A 19,203-nucleotide genomic window follows, 5' to 3' on the forward strand; every position below is an offset into this window, starting at 1 on the left:
TTTAATATTATTGTAGAGACATTCTCCAGGTAGACGCCAGACTCAGACCCTGCCATCCGAACGGTAAAGGGTGAACCTTGATTCGTCACTCCAAAGAACCCGTTTCCACTGATCTGCGGTCCAATTTTGATGTGCTTTTCACCACATTAACCAAGCAGAGCGGTTGGACTTTGTGATCAAAGGCTTATGGGCAGTAGCACGACTATGAAAACCAAGCAGATGTGCTTCCTTACGGATGGTATTCATTGAAACAATACTCATGGATGCCTGTTGAAACTCCTCGCGGATGAGGGCTATCGCTTGGTTGCGGTTCTTCCGAATTTCTCTGAACAGCACTCGTCAGTCTCTATCCCCCAGTTTCGTTGGTCTGCCGACTCGGGGCACATTCCGACAATCACCCCTCACCTTCCACTTCTTAATCACATAGGCCACTGTCGATATTGGGTACTATAGATCGCTAGATAGATATTGGGTACTATAGATCCCTTAAGGATCGGCCCCATTTGTGATACCCGATAATTATACCTTTCTCGAAATCAGAGAGCTCCGAACTGCGAGGCATCTTGCATACGACTAAAGCCGATGCTGTTTCCTACACGATATATACCGGCAAAGTCCGTGGCGTACCTTGGGACCGCAGATATCATTATTTGCATAGGTGTCCAAATACTTATTGGTAGTCAGTGTATAAAATTTCAATGTTTACCGCTACTCGTTTTTGAGTTACACAAGATACATATGTACATATGTAATCATTTATTTTCCCAAAAGTAATACTTTACATTTCTGGAGCTTTCCACAAAAGTACTCTCCATAATATAACAGAGCATAATCAGCAGTCACCACTTTAAATTACATAGAATATTAAAACAATGCAGTGTAAAACACATCTAAAAAACAAAGCTGCTATGTATATCTCAGTTTAGCTCTGAACTAAGAAACTGATGCTTTCTCTGGTCTTACATAGATTTTCCCACGGCCACTGAGAAATCTCTAGCACCTTCCTCTTCTTGAAATTACTAGCAGGCATTACGAGGACCAGATACGCTTATTTTTAATTACATTTAGGAGTCAATTACATTTATTTGATTACAATACCAATTACAGTTATAAAGGGACTGGACTAATGTGTCGCCGAATGGTTGCCAACTTTTGGTAATTTCTCCCCAAATTTGGCAATAAAAATTAGTCGCCCAAACCAATGCCAACTTGGAGATATTTCACCAATTTAACGAGATAGCCATTTAACTCAAAAATTTGGCAATAAAAATGAGTCGCCCAAACCAATGCCAACTTGGAGATATTTCACCAATTTAACGAGGTAGCCATTTAACTCAATGTTAAATAGATTTGCCTCTTTAATCTTGTTTTTCTGACAGAGCTACGTCTATTTCAAGCATTTTGTTAAATTAAACACACACACACACACAAGAACTACAATTTCACATAGAATTTCACTAAAACTATTTATACGTATGCAAAATTTGTAACAATAGCATATGGGTATCTGCTGTTTTTTGCTGAGCACTGGTATATCCTTTGATTGAATTTCATCAGAGACTGGATTGGGAGCTTCTTTTGCTTCCATCTCACAATCGAGTGCAACAGTGGACACTTCATCATACACTCACTCTATTAAGGAACTGAAACCATATAAATTTATTAGAATTGCAGGAGTAAATATTATTCACAGTTATGCAAATGAAATTTTTTTTTTTACTATTTTTTCCAATGCTGATCTAATGAACATAATACCTCAAGAAACGAATTACTTCTATAAACAAAAGATGAGTGAAAATCATCTCTGAATTCAGTAAAGTTTACTCGTTCAGATGGGCCTAAAATAATTTTAGTAAAATTACATGTAAAATTGTATTTTTTTTTTTTTTTTTTTTTTTTTTTTGTATAATCTAACATGATATGCTTGAAAGAGACAAATCTCGTCTGGAAAAATAAGATTAAAGGGGTTACCTCAATGGTAAGTTGTAGTGACATTAGGTTTATTGGAAGCAGAAGACTTGAAAAATGAGCAACACCCTCGCCGGGAATTGAATCACGGACCTCTAGAATACATGCCCAGTGTGCTTATTACCACACTACGAAGGAATGCTCAGAAAGCGGGAAAAATACCTTATGTGCTCCCCCTTTTAAAGGACGACTGGGGATTAGGAACCAATTGCCAAATCCTGGAGGTGGAGAATCATTATCCATCACCCTTTTAGTTTGGGCGCCACTGTAGAGACATTATTTCGAAGCAAGAGACATGAAAAATTAATAATGCCCGCGCCGGAAATCGAACCATGGACCTCTCGAATACGCGTCGAGCATTCTGATCTAGCACTATGAAGGCATGCTAAGAACGTGGAAGAAATACTTTATAAAGTCTGTTTAACGTTGAAGTAATTGGCAAGATATCACCAAGTTGGCTATGGTTTTGGCAACTAATTTTTATCGCCAAAACTCGCGAAACTTGCCGATTTTGGTCCGGTCTCTTTATAAGTGTAATTGGTACTGTAATTGTACCCTATATGTAACTGCAATTACACCTGGCCCTCATATGCCTTTCATTAATTTCAAGAATTGGAAGGTACTAGACATTTCTCAGCTGCTGGAGAAAAAATATATAAGACTGGAGAGAGCAGCAGTTTCTTAATTGTCAGTTCAGAGCTGAATTCAGAGCATTAAGATATCCATGAGAGCTTTATCTTTTAGATGCACTTTACATTACATTGTGTTGTGTTTAATATTCTCTGTACTTTGAAATGGTGACTACTCATTATGCTCTGTTATACTGAGAAGAGCTGTACGAGTACTTTTGTGGAAAGCTACAGAACTGTAAATTGTTTCTTTTGGGAAAATAAATCTTATCACACTATCATCAGTTCTGAGTGCATTGAGTTCATTACAAGCCCATATGCATGTAACACTATTAATAACAAGGCCAAGCACATACTTATACATTAATGAAACTTAATTTAAAAGTAATAAAGATGCATATTACTTATTAAATTTCAGAGCTCTAAAGAACATCAATTAGTAAATGATACCTTACCTACTACATAAATAAAGACACAGAAACTAAATTCATGCTTGTGTACCATTACCAATTTGCATTCTAGTACAAGGTTCGAATTTCAGATGTCAAATATCCACATCACCAGCAATTTGTTTAAATATTGCTTTGAAAAGGAAGAAAGAATTAGATTCCAACAGTAGCATCACATTTTAGCATGTGCTTAATGTTTCACATATGCACAGGAGATATTTTTTCATAATAAAGCATTTGGAGTGTTCAGATTCTTAATTTCCTTTCGGCATGAAATAAAACAAATCGATTTTGAAGAAACACAACAATTTATTAGCATAAATCTATATAATCAATAATATTTTAGCTTCATATTTTTTGGATAGCATACACACCACATCAAAAAATTGTACCAAAGTTCATCGCTAATTTTAAATTATTGAATAACTCATATCTCTGATGCAAATATGAGAAATAAATTTTTTAATTATTTTTTGCTTTCCTTATCATGTGATTATCAGCCAGGCAGCTTGAGAAATGACACATGTAGAGATATATAAAACAATTGTTTTTCAGTAACTGAAATACCAAACAGCATTGTAAGATTTATATTGACATTACACTTGGTGATGCTGACAGACTTCAGATAATTATGTTGGAAAGCATTGAGTGCCCTTAGAAATTTAACAGAAACTTCTTTCCATGTGAAAAAAAAATGATTTTGTCTGCCTGGGCTAGATATCTTACAGCCTGATGCAGTCTCTGCAGGTCCTAAATTTTGCTACCAAGCACCTCCATAAATTCTAAATTTTTGCTGTCGCTGAATTTTGTTTCCCAGTGCTTTCCCTAAATTCTAAAAATTTTGTCAGCCCTTAATTTTGTTGTTTGGTGCTTCTCTAAATTCCTCAAATTTTGTCTTCCTTAAATTCTGTCATCCGGAGTGGCCATATCTGTAATCATTGCTAACTATAATGTCAGCAGAAAAGGTTCCCATACGCTTTGTTATTAAATTATTATTATATATAAAAAAAAATGCTTAGGTATCACTGCACGAGCCATTACTCAAGTTGTCACGTTTTGAATAAACATGCAGTGATGAAAGCAAAATATAATAAAGAATGTTTCACCACTTTGGCATCAGGGATATAAAATATTAGAAGGTGTAAAATCAACAATATTTCTATATGGAAAGTTTCAGTTTGAGATGTATACCAAGCAAATATGTAGCTATGGAATCAAATGATTGATCATAGAAATTTTAGCTAAAATGATTGCTTCTTCAATAATGAGGTATTTTATTTAGTGCCAAAGTGAAATTAAGATTCAATGCGCATGCGTAAAGTATATTTAAATTAAAAAAAAAAAAAAAAAAACTGCGTGTTGGTCACCTTCAGGCCTGAATTTTAGATCATTCCGGATATTGGATGTCTGGATCTTGAACTTTGTACTGTATTAACGTACCACAAATATTTAAAACACCTAGCATGTTTTTTTTTTTTTTTTTTAAGACATAAGAAAAATACAAATATTTACTGAGACTGAGAGTCATTATAATATAATCAGATGTGCTTCCTATCAATTTTTTAAAGTACGACTCAAAATTGATTCATATTTCTAATATAAACTGAAATTGATATTGACTGAAAAACTATGAAAACTGACCTCAGACTTCAACTGCTCATACTGCTGACTGTTTACATCTAAACCTTTTAAAGACCATTTATAGTCCACAGCTATTTTTGTAACCTAAATAAATTATATATTTTACATCAAAAAATTTATAAAGAAAAGTAAGAATCTCAAAATGAACAGTAGGCAAAAATAATTATATTCAAGTGCTAAGAAAAACTGCAATTTGAAAAATTTTAATTTATACTCTAATATCTCAAAGAATTGATAATTAAGAATTTAAAAAATAATAACAAAATCAATCTGAAAATTTTAATTACAATTTAATACCTTAAAAGAGTTAAGCATTCAAAATTAAAAAAAATTAAAATAATACAAAACATGTAAATATTTCACATTTTTCCTCAGATAAAAATATCTACAACAACCAACTAATGAAATTAAATCTTTGATATTAACTAACATTAAACTTGGCTAAAAAAGTTAAGTAAAAATGTTAAAAGTTTTAGTACTTGTTTTAAATCTATTTTAGGGATACACAACACAATGAGATATATTTTCAATATTTCTTAAGTTTCATATATATAAAATAGCTTTTTCTGCTAACAAAGAAGAAATATACCACCAAATTTTAGTAGATAATGAGCATCAACATTTGCAAAGAGTCAGTTAATTAAAAAATGCAGACATATAAATTACGCACAGTTACTTAATAATATAAATTATGCCCCATTCTTAGCGACAAGCTGTTTGTGGCAGATTGCTTTGGATTCAGAACAGGATCATCTTCATGTATCTTCTGTTCTTAAAAACAACTTCCTTGTAGATGATTGTTTATCTGGATCAAATAATTAAGAAGAAGCACTTGATCTATGTTCTACGTTTTGACAATTATTAGAGAAATGTAGATTTAATTTTAGGACATGGGAACCAAACTGTCCTGAACTTAATTAAGACACAATAACACGCCGAATAAATACCAATTCAGAAGTCAAACAACCGTCATGATGGTTTTGCAGCTGAGGATGGTGGTTCGGTAAAACCATCGAAACTAGTCCTGTGAAAATTTTGTAAATATAACACTGATTTTTGTTGTTTGAATTCTGAATTGGTGTTCTGAACTTCTTGAAAACGTATCCATTGAAGGACAAGACGAAAGCGATAATCAGGTTCACTTAAGTGATTGTGTCAAAACTTTTGGAACTTTACAGAAGACATATTTTTATTTAACATTTCAATAGATTTCAGATGTGAAATTATTAATAGGGCCCAACCATTTCCCAATCTTCTAAAATCTTTGACCCTCTTGGCTTACTACTGCTATGTATACTGCGAAAAGAAAAAAAAAAGGGGGGGACAGTTCTATACCTCCAATTCTACAAGGCCAACTGATGAAATTCAAATTGTGTTTTTCATGTCTCAAAAGTGTGACTTAGAATATACTATATTAGATTTATATGACTAATATAGGTATTTTGACACAAAAATTGGACTTTTTCTAAAATAACATGCCAATTTTTTCCCATATTTCGATTCTACCATTCAAATTATGCCTAAATATTAAATTTTATAAAATTTGGTGCGGAATTTATGGAGAAATTCAAAAATATATCTTGCCACATTTTTTTGAGTTAGCAAAGAATAATTTACTTGATGAACTTCTTCATTTATAGCAACCTATTTTCTTTTCCTTTTTTGCATTATAGAAGAGCAGGAGAAAAAAATCATCGTTCATACTTTCAAATAATTTTAACAAAGTGCATAAACTACTTTTGGCATTATTATCATTTAAAAAAAATGACAAATTCCAAAACAAGCCAATATGTAAATTTATATATATCTTTGAAAATTTTGAATAAAAAACTGCAAATTTTTTGCAGGTGTGCCTAGAAATACATCTACTTTAAGGTGATGTTATAAATTTTATAGGTTATAATACAAAAGGCGTTTTTTTAAAAATTATAAAAAATATTTGAAAATACAAATTAAAAAATAAATCATAAAAATGTGCGAATTATATTTGGATTAAGCCTAAATTTTGAATTCTGGAAAAAGGAGTAAAGCAAGTTTAATAAAAAAAAAGGAGATATTAATAAATATATATCAAATTCAGTTAACATTGAGGAGCTAAAATTTTGAGAGTTACTTTTTTAAAAACTAGTCATGAGATTTTTACAAAACTTGACATAATTTGAGTCGTAGAATTGAACTATGGAAAAAAATTGGCATGTCATTTCAGACAAAGTCCGATTTTGAGTCACAATTCCTGTATTAGAACAAAGCTCTATATAAATCTAATACATATCCTAAGTCATGCTTTCGAGACATGAAAAATGCAAGTTGAATTTCATCAATCAACCCAGTAGAACAAGAGAAATAGAACTGTACAATTTTTTTTTTTTTTTTTTTTCTACAGTGTACAGTCAAGTTGAAAATACTTTATCAGCAGTTGCGATTTTTAAAACTTTACTGGGATGCCCCACTTCCTAAAGAATGGAAAGACAAGTTGCAGCAACTTCAAGATTTTAAGATTCACTGTAATGTTAAAATTTCCAAGTGACGCATTGGAATCTGCTTACACTGCTGTCATCTATTATGTTCAATTAACATTTCACGACAGAAATGAAGTCAATTTGTGGTTACTAAAATCAAAATCACACCCATTCAGCAACTGTCCGCACCTGGACTAGAACTCCTAGGTGCACTGCTACTTGCTAGGCTAATCAAAACTGTCCATAAGGTCTTTTCCAGTATTAAAATTTCCTTCCACGCTCAGACTGACTCCAAGGTGGTACTCTGTTGGTTAACAGTTCAACCCTGAAAACAGGAGTTTTTGTGGTAAAACTTCAGAAATATTAGATGCTATTCCCTATCAGTAGTGGAGCTATATTTTGTCGAAACAGAACCTTGTTTATCACCCTTCTAGAGGAATAATCCTAAACTCCTACCGAATGTATCTCTTCCACCACTTTTAATGCTAGATATTTCAAAGTGGTCTCTACAATGTTAAACCACACCAGTGTGGTTTAATTTATATTGGCCAAACTAAGAGAGCCTTAAAATTTCGCATCAAGGAACATGAGGCATATGTTAGAAAAAAGGAAACACAGAAGTCTTCTGTTGCTCAACATTGTTAATCCGAAAATCACACTTTTAATTTTTCTGCTGCCAAAATTATTCAAAAAACATCTTCCATTGGAGAACTGGATTTTCTAGAGGCATTTCACATTCATAAAAATCTTTCTGTTCTAGTTAACGATCCCAATTCCAATCCAAATTTGCCTTCGGTCTTTAACCCCTTCATGCCGACTGTCACGTATACGTTCCAGCAACGAACACACTTATTTACCGGCCGACACACAGGCGTGCCAGAGCATTGTTGCGTTTACTACCGACTGTCACGTATTTCTGCCAGTACCTTGGAACGTTTTTCAAACTATAATTTCTGCCACAAGATGGCACTGTATGTCCATATGGTTTCAGATACATGTACATTAGACCTTCTACTCGAAATGAGAGAAGCATGACTCACATACACGTGTTTTTGATTATATAAACAAACGGGGAACTAAAAGTTTCCGAATGGCGTGATTTATGACGACTCTTTAAATCGCACTTTATTCGTACGTGGTAGTTGTTTATTGTAAGTAGAAGTTTTATATGAGCTAAAGCGTTGAGTATTTCCGTTTACAGCTCAGTTTTTAGAAAATAATTAGATCTTGTTAGACGTGAATTCTTTCTGTTTTTACCGTTTCAATGTCGAAGCGTTGAAAATGTTTAACAGAGCATGAAATAGCAGAAATGATGCAAAATATTTCAGATATTGATTCTGAAATTCTGATATTCTGATATTGATTCTGAAAGATTAACTGAAAGACATTTTCCAAAACTTTGTTCAGAAGAGACTGATTAGAAAATGAGATGACGATGCATTGTTTGTTCACATTCCCGGAAAAATCCTCCAAAACGGCAAATGAGTTATTACGAGTTCAAGGAATGTAACGTAGGACTGTGTGTAGATCCCTGTTTTAAATTTTTTCATACGAAAAGAGAATTTTAATTAATATATTTAGTTTTCAGATGTATAATGTTAAAAGTCATAAAATGGTGAGTAATTAAAATAAAATGTGTAAAATATGCATTTAAACAAGAAATAAGGTAATTAAAGTATATATATATATAAATATTTATAAAGCATAAGCCGTTTAAATACTCTATAGAGCATTATTAAACAATGCGTTGACACTTCGGAAATTTCAAGGATTTAGGCTTAGTAGCAAAAAAGCCCCCAGCCCTGGAGAGACGCTCATGGAAGACACTGCCGGCCTCCGCGATAAGCGCACGTTTTCGCTACCCGGCTCGAAGGGGTTAAAGAAATTATGTTTTAGTTCTGGTTTCACCAACAGATGACGCCACTTGCTTATTCTTGTCCAGGCTTTCTTATCTTATCTAATCATTATTTCCTATCTTGTTCATTTGTGGTTTTGCAGCTGAGGATGGTGGTTCGGTAAAGCCATCGAAACTAGTCCTGTGAAAATTTCGTAAATATAACGCTGATTTTTGTTGTTTGAATTCTGAATTAGTATTTATTTGGCATGTTATTGTGTCTCAATGATATAGAATATGTTTAGGTTTCAGAGAAGAAAGAATAGACAAATTCCTCTACAGAATATTTTTAAAAATTTAATAAAATAAAATTTTAATTTAATAAAATTAATGTCTAATTTAAGATTAATTTCACAAGCAATGAATGTAACTTTAAAATTCATAGAAAGAAATTACCTTTAATTTCAGGTATGTACTTAATTTTGGTGATGTGCCATAGTTTTTTATTTTAATTTTTTATTTATTTATTTTTTGGACTTGATAGTATTTATGGTTTGGTCATGATCAAAAGTTTTAGAAACTGATGCAATACCTGTTACATTTCTGATAATAAAAGCATATTAGAAAATTAATTATACTATTCATAATTATTTTACAAATTTATAACACAAAATCATCTAAAACACAACATTTAAATTAAATTAAACAAGCTGAAGATTTTATGCATAAAAATACTTTATGCAATTTAATTACACACAAACATTTTATGGATTTTTTTTAAATACTGACAAATATAAAAAGTACTTACAGTAACAGCAGCTCGACCAAATCTTAAAAATCCTATTGTTGATACGTCCCATTTGTTTTTATATAAAGATGCTAAAGACACACTTAAAATAGCTGTACCAATGCCCCATCTAAAAGCTCTTCGATAAAACATTTAAGGTATCTGAAAGAGAAACCCATTCCAACAATCAGAAGTGCCTCACACTAACCAATGCTAAGCAGAAAAATCAGTTTTAGTAAATTTATTCCAGTAGGTATAAAATTTTTAACAAAATGAAATATAATTAAGATACAATAACACAGCAAACAAATATTAATTTAGAAGTCAAACAACAAAACTCAGCATCAGGACTAGTTTCGATGGTTCGGTAAAATCATCGAAACTAGTCCTGTGAAAATCTGAAAATATAACGCTGATTTTTGTTGTTTGACTTCTAAATTAAAATTAAATATGTTTAAAAAGTAGTAAATATCTAATAATTTAAAATAAAATCACCTTATTTTAAATAATTTTCAATATATGCCCTTAAGTAATTGCAGTTGAAAAGATTTTAAACGTTTAATTTAAATTAATAAAATTCCTTCGCATCGGCTCATCAGCGGCTGAGGGATAAAATCTCTGGGGTAGAGTAGACTTTAAGGTACCCCTTGTATTATGGCGAAGTTGTTGTTTGATTTATTGCCAAGTTGTTTGATTTATGGTAGCCTGAGTAGTTGAATGGTATGGAAACCCTATTGTGACATAATCGGGTGCATGATTCTGGGAAATTTTGAATCATGGGATGTTTTGTAAGCGTTTTTGTGGTGTGTGATTTTTTAGACTGTAGAATGGCCGAATGTCGTAAGATTAATTTGAAGTTTTTGTACAATTTGGAGCGAAATGGGAAAAGAGCTTTAATTGACTGGTGCGTAAATGAAGGTTTACTTAGTAGCCATTATAAGTGTCCTGTACGTAGGAAGGATATGCATCTAGTCGAACGTAAAAACCGTTTAGATCGATTTGAATGGGTTTGTAGGAAGAAAGGTTCAAATGTTCACTATGTGAAACGTTCGATCAGAAAGGGTACCTTGTTTCAAGAAAGTCATTTGAGTATGATTGATATTTTAATTTTTACGTGGCTCTGGGTGTACGAAGCGAACTCGAAAATCATCAAGACGGAATTGAATATTAATAATAATAAGACTGTAACAGATTGGAAGAATTTTTGTAGAGATGTATACGTGGATATTTGTCTTCGGAAAGGTGAAAAGATTGGGGGTGAGGGAATTACTGTTGAAGTAGATGAAAGTAAATTTGGAAAGCGAAATTATACCAGAGGTAAACGAGTGGTGGGAAAGTGGGTGTTTGGTGGAATAGAACGATCAACGGGAAGGTGTTTTTTGAAGTAGTTGAAGATAGAAGCTAAGAAACTTTATTGAATGTAATTGAAAGAAATATATTGCCAGGTACAACTATTATATCTGACTGTTGGAAATCGTATAATTGTCTTTCTGATCATGGGTTCGTTCACCTTTCTGTAAATCATTCCATCACGTTTAAAGATCCAGAAACGGGAGCTCATATAAATAATATGGAAGGCATGTGGGGTGTGGTGAAGAAAGATTTTCGAAAAAAGTGTCACCGACAGTCCGGAACTACGAAGGATATTTTTTTACTCATATTTTGCGAATTTATGTGGCGACGTCGATATACGGATTCGAGTTCAGATAATTTTTGGAAGTTTTTGGATGCTGTTAAGGAGTTTTGTGTGCCACAGACTGAAGATGAAGGAACTTCTAAATAGGGTAAGTCAATATTTACTTTCGGTAGTGCTTAAATGTATAACATGTTTTTCCTTTTTTATGTTATTTTTTTGTTTGGTTTAAAATGTATTTTATTGAGATTATGTATTTTTTGTTTGCCTATATTGTAGAATTTGGTGTTCCTTTGACTTTTTAAGTGAAAATATATTGACGTGTACATGGACAAAGTAAAGGGAGTGCACAATGCAAGTTTGTGTAATTCGGGGATTTTTTTTAAAGTGAAAATAGGTCAACATGTACATGGATAAAGTTAAAAGAGTGCGCAATGCCATTTTTGTGCAATTCGGGGATTTTAAGTGAAAATAGGTTGACATGTACATGGATAAAGTCAAAGGAGTGTGCAATGCCATTTTTGTGCAATTCGGGGATTTTTTTTTAAGTTAAAATAAGTCGATGTGCACATGGATACCAAGTTTGTGCAATTGTTTGTCTTGTTATTTTGGTTTTGTGCCAAAAATCGCCACTTTGCAAGCCAAAATAACGAGTCAAAGAAATGCTCAAAACTGATATCCATGTACCGCGAAAAATCGCCAAGTTTTGCCAAGGGGTACCCTAAACTATACTTTTACCAATCACTGCACAGAAGCAGTTCGAACCAGGTTCAAATCCTGGGAAAGGGTTAGTGTTTGCTTGGGAATTTTCGTAGTTTCTCCCATGTACTTCTCAAGACAGTTTCCTTCAAAATATCCGCCACAAAAATAACACTTTCGTTAGGCAGATATCTCTGGTACGCATTGCCATAATGCAAATAATTCAGTCCAATCAATTCAGAAGACATATTTTTATAATATATTTATATCAATTTTAATAATACTGACTTAGAATACATAAATATCACATGATGGGTAAGGTATTACAAGCAAAATCTTAGATTATACTAAAAATTACACGCTGTCAAGAAAAAGTGCATTTCAAGATAGCAGTGAAGTGTAAAAATATTTTCTCTTAAAATTACTCAAAGAAAATGACCACAAAACTAAATGGGAATAAAAATTCAGGCTGTTTTCGAAAATTTAATATGGGGGGGGGGAGAATAATAACATTTAAACTTCTGACATCTTACATAACACATTTTGAGTGAAATAATAAATGTAGTCTTCTATATATGCGATCACATTTTCATTTCATTTACCACTAGTATATTTAATGTGTATTTATATAATTTAAGAACTTAATGCATAAAATAACTGAAGGACGTACGATAGAGAAACTGTACAGTACCTCACACCGACACGAAATTCTCAAATTATACGCCAGATCTGTGATTACGTTTCCTATGCTTTGTTTAGTTGCCAAGTGTTGGTAGTAAAGTTAGTTATCAACAAGCAACAAGTGTGGCTCAGACCTTTTTCTAAGGTTCTCCCCTGCTCCTAATGATATCAAAATCATATAATTGCAGGCGATAAATATTTTTTATTACGCTACGACAATTTATTGACATAGATAACTTCTAAAATTTACTAAGTAGCCTATAGTTTATGTCAAATTATTCAATAAAAAAAAATTAAATAAATAATACCACTACTTGCATAGTAGTTAGATGAATACATATAATATAAATTAAAAAAGCGTGAAGAATTTTTTTATAATTTAAATAACTGGATTTAAAGAAAAAATAACTGCCTAAAACTCTTTCTAGCATTTGTTACAGGATCAGGTGAAGACACGGAAAGAAAATCATATTAAAAAAAGAAGAAGAAAATACCTCTTAATGAAAAGTGTTTCCGAGATTCTTTTATCTACGATACTTTCATTTTCCAGAATAAGTTTATTTTGCAAAATAATAACGAGTACGAGCTGCATTAGTCAGTCTAGAAACATCTGGAGCACTCAAAAGCCAACGATGCGTTACGCATGCTTCTGAAGCGATAGATTATTATGACATCGGCAGCTGTTTCTTAATAATCGTGACCGTTACATTTTTTTTTTTTTTTTTTTTTATTATTATTATTGTTTTTATGCGCTCTGCCCTAAAACTAAATTTGTAGTTGACATCGAAGAACTTAAATCGTGGAGTGTGTAATGTTTCTATTAAATCGAATTATTAATCCGCGTCGTTTGTGACTTTTTTTATAAACAAGAGTAATGCTGATACTAGATGATGGCTGCAGCACCAAATTCAAACATTTCACGACGAAATCCCCAAGATGATTACGAACTAGTGCAGAGAGTTGGAAGTGGGACTTACGGCGATGTATATAAGGTTATTTTTTCTCCATTCTGTATTAAAATTAATCGTATATTTCAGGGAAAATATAATTTAGTTTCCAAAAATCATTTTATCTGTGTCAGTAGTTGATACCAATTGAGGATTGTTTACACTTTTTTTAATGAAATACCATGCTGCATTCGAAGAAAGTAATGTATACTGTTATTCTCTTCCCCGTATTTAAAGGGCTGTTTTTCAGGTAATATTTTAGATTGCGTTAAAGAAGGAAAATTTCTGCCACTCTAGGCATTTCATGCATTAAGTTTTATTTTGACTATAGACATCTACATTTTAAAAGATAATTTTATATAAAATATCATTTTAAATTAATGCTGCTTGTTTAATTTCTGACATCCGGTTCAAAAGCATCTTTTTTTTTTTTAAAAAAAAAAGTTCAACAGTTGCTAATCAGTTTTAGCATTCTAAATCATCAAAATTCAGTCATATTTAATGTTTACTACAAATGCAAAAATCAGAGCATTTTGCAGAGTAATAACAACAACCAAAAAAAAAAAAAAAAAATTCATGTAGGTATTGCATTCTAGAGTGCATAAAAATTTCAGAAATTTTACCTGATTGTGAAAGTATATCTGATATACATCAGCTACTAATTTAAATGATTCTCAAATATGCTTTTGCCATTATTGACAATGAAAGTCATATATTCCATAAACTATATTAACTAGTTACTGTACTTGCATATTAATGCAGCTACTTTGCCAGCTTTAGTGAATTTTTACAGATAAAACGGTAAAAGTTACTTATCAGGTTCACGTTGGTGATTTTCGTGATATTTTAAGAAAATTTCCAATTTATCTTTAGTTATTGTTAAGTTGCATTATCAAGATATTAAAAGAAACACAAATTTTATAATTATTAAATAAGGATTATCTAATACAAAAAATAAACATTTGTAATTTTTTTGGAATAGTTCTGGAATTTTTTGTTCTGTTGTTCTTCCAATGTACATAACAATCTGTTTCTGCTTGAAAAACATCAGACGTGTACAACTTTAACACTGTGTACAGACTATCAATGAAATGCATCTTGTGACTGCTTCCTGTTCTGATTTTGCAGCAAAATACTGTATTGAGATTGGTATGAATATAGTTGCCTGAGCAATGTTAGGTGCATTTTTGCCAGAATTTGTCACATTCTGATAATCTGGTGGCTTCTACTAAGGTGATTGTGATAATAAAAAAGTATTCTAATTACGACAATATTATGTTGACCAAAGACCTGCTATTTAATGCATTTTGTAAAATTTTTCACTAATAATTACTAAATTATTTATTATTTGAACATAATAAATAATTTTATTGTACAGTACAAAGTCTTTAATCTGGAATCATCTATAATCCGGACCTCAAAGCTACAAACTTTCTGCGCATGCGTAAATGTAGCGTTTACGCATGCACATAATACCTTTACACATGCGCATAATACGTTTACGCATGCGCATAATACGTTTACACATGTGTGTTTAATGTATAACGGACAGTTTAAACTTGGCTAAAATGATCTAATTACCTATTTTAGTTAATGTTGCAGATTGCGTTGTTCCTTAATCTTCTAATTGGATCCGGCGGTTGATCTTTACAATATGGTAACTGGTAGTTTGGCGACATTTTGGAGGCGATAAAGGTTACTATCTGGCACTTTGGTAATAATGTGAGCAGTACTCAGTTACGCATTATTTTGTGTGAGGGAAATGAGAGATCATGGGATATGTCATGTGATATTAATGGACGAATTACGGTTCTTTAATCGAAAAAGGGGGGAAATCGGGAAAAAATCTGGAAATTTTGTATTTGGCTTTATTCTGTGTTGTGTGAAACAGTGTTCGTGAATTTTTGGATCCCATGGCCGTAACTAAAGTGAATTCAAAATGGGTTTTTATGTATGTATTAATTTAATGTATGTGCTCATTTATACTTTAAGTAGTGTTTTTGAATTTAATTATATTTTAATTAAATGATAGTTATTTTGTGAATTTTATGTTTGTAGGAATTTGGTATACGTTTTAGTTGAAGTAAATGTGCATGGAAATAATTTAAATATCTGAAACTAAGTATTTGTAATGGTTGCGGTATGAATTCGTTGGTGACGTGTATAATGTAATAGATGATTTAGAGGTAAAAGTTTTTGGATATTTTATTTATTTTATATGTGGAAATCTTCATTACTTTTTCGCGATCAGGTAATTTCATATATGTTCTTTTTACCGGGTTTAAAGATTGAGAAAATTGTCATGTATTTTCGTGAAATTTTTCTAATTTATGAGAAAAAAGCAGTGTACATGGATATAGTGAAGAGTGTGCGCAATGCCATTTTTGTGCAATTCTGGGATGTTTTTTTAAGTAAAAATAAGTCGGCGTGTACATGGTTTAGTGATATTTTAATTAAATGATAGTTATTTTGTGAATTTTATGTTTGTAGGAATTCGGTACACGTTTAAGTTGAAGTAAACGTGCATGGAAATAATTTAAATATTTGATACTAAGTATTTGTAATGCTTGCGGTATGAATTCGTTGGTGACGTGTATAATGTAATAGATGATTTAGAGGTAAAAGTTTTTGGATATTTTATTTATTTTATATGTGTGTTCTTGCCGAAGATAGCTCGAACTTATTTAATGATACTTAACTTCAATAAGTGGACTGTAATATTAACAATAACAATTTTATTTTAACAAAAACAACATTATTGAATACTAGCACACGCATGTGCTTATAGTTACCTATGTAACTTAGCTAAAGAGCGAGCAACCATATGCTCTTACATCAAGTCAGAAATCATTCATACTAATGAAGCAAAAACGAAATAACTTTAGGGTTACACTAAAGCCAAACTCTGCTTGGCGTAAAACAATGCTGCCAAGCAATACTCTTTCAGACACCGAACATCCCGCCCGGCGTTGAAATATTAATTTCAATACAATAAGTAAAATTCAAAAAAGTAATAAATGTTCATACAATACAAAATGATACAATGTAAATTAATGCACAAATTATAATACAAGTAATTACACTGTAAAAAGAACAGATATGATGGATTACAATTCAAACCTTCAAATAAACATAAAAATTCGTACATTATTTCTCAATTGGCAGTACAGCAATTTTAGTAACTGCTCGTTTATAAATACCATTTTTGGTTTTGACAGAGACAACTCGCACAAGGTTGTCCTTCCCATAAAACACATCTACAATTCTCCCTAACAACCATTTACAGGTAGGAAGATTTTCTTCCTTGATCACTACCATATCCCCTATTTTAATATTTTGTTTAGCAATCATCCATTTATTTCTTTGAATCAAAGTGCTCAAGTAATTATTAGTCCAGTTCTTCCATATATTTTGTACCATTTTACCATTTTTGTAGTTTTTTGCCATAAACTAAGTCTGTTATTATCTACTTCTGTTAAATTGGGTTCAATTATTGAATTGATCGGTCGACCTATAAGGAAATGACCAGGGGTCAAAACATTTAAATCATCAATATTTGAAGTTAACGGTGTAAGAGGGCGAGAATTTAAGATTCCCTCTACTTGAACTGTTACTGTCAAAAATTCTTCGTAGGTTAATACTGAATTTCCTACTGTTCGTTTAAAATGAAATTTAAAGGATTTTACTCCTGCTTCAGATAGAGCATTAAAATTTGGTGCTCTTGGGGGTATAAACTTCCATTGTATACCTTCCTCGGCTAGAAAATTAGCTAAAGTTTCATTCTGCTTTAGAAAAATACTCATTAATTTTTTTATTTCTGTATTTGCACTAACAAAGTTTTTTGCATTGTCACTAAATATTTTTTTTGGTTTACCTCGTCGGGCAAAGAACCTCTTCAGACAAGCAATGAATGCTTCTGTGGTTAAGTCATTGACAATCTCTAGATGAATTGCTTTTGTCACCATACAAACAAAAATACAAACATATATCTTATGATAGTTACCCTTGCGTTGCCCTTTGTACTTTATCAAAAATGGGCCGCAGTAATCAATAGCACAACAATTAAATGTAAAGTTAATATTAATTCTCTCTTTAGGTAATTCTCCCATTAGTTGTTGAGAAATTATTGGTTTTGCCTTAAAGCAAATTATGCAGCTTTGGACTATCTTTCTAGCTATATTCCTGCCATTAATGGGCCAATAAATTTGTCTAATAGAATTTAATAGTGATTGTGGACCATTATGAAAATCCTTTTCATGAAAATAAATAAATATAAGTTCAGTTAACGTATTCTTGGCAGGCAAAATAATGGGATGTCTTTGACTATAACTTAAATTAGAATTCTTTATCCTACCACCTACCCTTAACAGACCTTTTTCATCTAAGAAGGGATCAAAATATTTTAACTTACTCTTTGATGTTATCTGTAGACCTTTCTGCAACAAAGAAATTTCTTCTGCAAAATACCTACCTTGGACATATTTAAGGAGTGTATTCCTTGACAGCTCCATTTCATCTATACTAATACTACCTGTTCGTTTCTCACTTGTGTTCCTACAGTTGTAGATAAATCTGAAAAGTAAACTAAGAATTCGTATTAGTTTCAAGAAATCATTAGTTATTTTTAGGAAGTCATCAAAGAATGAATCAGTTTGTAAAGTCAACAAGGAAGTCGTAACTGGTTTCAGTTCTGAAGAATAAAGCTCATCACTAAGTCCATTTGTATCTTGAAAATTGTCCTTGTTTAAAAAATCAGGACCTTTCCACCACAGCTTGTTAGATCCAAGAGTTGTAGCATCTGATCCTCTGGAAATGATGTCGGCTGGGTTCATTTCTGAAGACACATGTCCCCACTGATAGTTAGAAGTAAGTTGTTGAATTTGTGAGACTCTATTACTCACAAAGGTTTTCAAAAGATGCGGTGATGTATTGATCCAGGCTAAAGCAATGCTTGAATCTGACCAGAGCTTAACGTCATCAATTTTGAGTTTCAAAGCTTCTAAAACCTTTTGCATAAGTTTGGACAGGAGTAGACATGCTGATAGTTCTAATCTAGGAATAGTCATAGTCTTGATTGGTGCTACACGAGATTTGCTACAAAGAAGTTTACTACAATATTCACCAGGGCTTGTAATGCTTTGAAGATATATCACTGCCCCAAATGCCTTCTCGGAGGCATCCGCAAATCCCTGTAAAATGAGCATTGAAAAGGTCTCTTTTAAAATGCAACGAGGTACTTGTATATTTTCTATACTCTGAAGAGTTTTAATAAGCACATTCCATTCATTGGCAAGATGTGGTGGTAACTGTTCCGCCCAGTCTAGCTTAAGCAACCAAAGTGCTTGCATGAATATCTTTACCTTGCTAATAATAGGACCGAGTAGGCCTAACGGATCATATAATCTCGCTATTTGAGATAAAACATCTCTCTTCGTAACATCAGGATTTTCATTAACAGTAACTTTATATTGCAATG

General features: G+C 32.1%; 2 protein-coding genes across 4 annotated transcripts in view; one reads left to right on the top strand and one right to left on the bottom strand.

Annotated features, from left to right (window-relative positions):
- The window catches only part of Adck1 (aarF domain containing kinase 1), a 57,419-nt gene extending 44,010 nt beyond the window's left edge, over positions 1 to 13,409 (bottom strand). Inside the window, exons 1-3 of one of the 3 annotated variants that reach the window (XM_035375056.2) lie at positions 13,275 to 13,409; positions 9,789 to 9,929; positions 4,688 to 4,771 (exon numbers count right to left, since the gene is read on the bottom strand). In XM_035375056.2, coding sequence (XP_035230947.1) covers positions 4,688 to 4,771; positions 9,789 to 9,920 — 216 coding nt within the window. In that variant the 5' untranslated portion in view covers positions 9,921 to 9,929; positions 13,275 to 13,409. Of the gene's footprint in view, positions 1 to 4,687; positions 4,772 to 9,788; positions 9,930 to 12,769; positions 12,932 to 13,274 lie in introns of those variants that run through there. The other 2 variants (XM_085818311.1, XM_085818312.1) reach the window with 2 other exon arrangements.
- Positions 13,410 to 13,520: 111 nt separating this feature from the next.
- Positions 13,521 to 19,203, top strand: part of LOC118202857 (mitogen-activated protein kinase kinase kinase kinase 5-like) — an 82,157-nt gene continuing 76,474 nt past the window's right edge. Inside the window, exon 1 of the mRNA XM_085818310.1 lies at positions 13,521 to 13,772. Within this exon, the coding sequence (XP_085674436.1) occupies positions 13,668 to 13,772 (105 nt within the window). The 5' untranslated portion in view covers positions 13,521 to 13,667. The remainder of the gene's footprint in view (positions 13,773 to 19,203) is intronic.

The sequence above is a fragment of the Stegodyphus dumicola genome, chromosome 6 (assembly GCF_044657685.1).
Source record: "Stegodyphus dumicola isolate Sdum_Otavi_A_Nest chromosome 6, ASM4465768v1".
NCBI classification, from domain to species: domain Eukaryota; kingdom Metazoa; phylum Arthropoda; class Arachnida; order Araneae; family Eresidae; genus Stegodyphus; species Stegodyphus dumicola.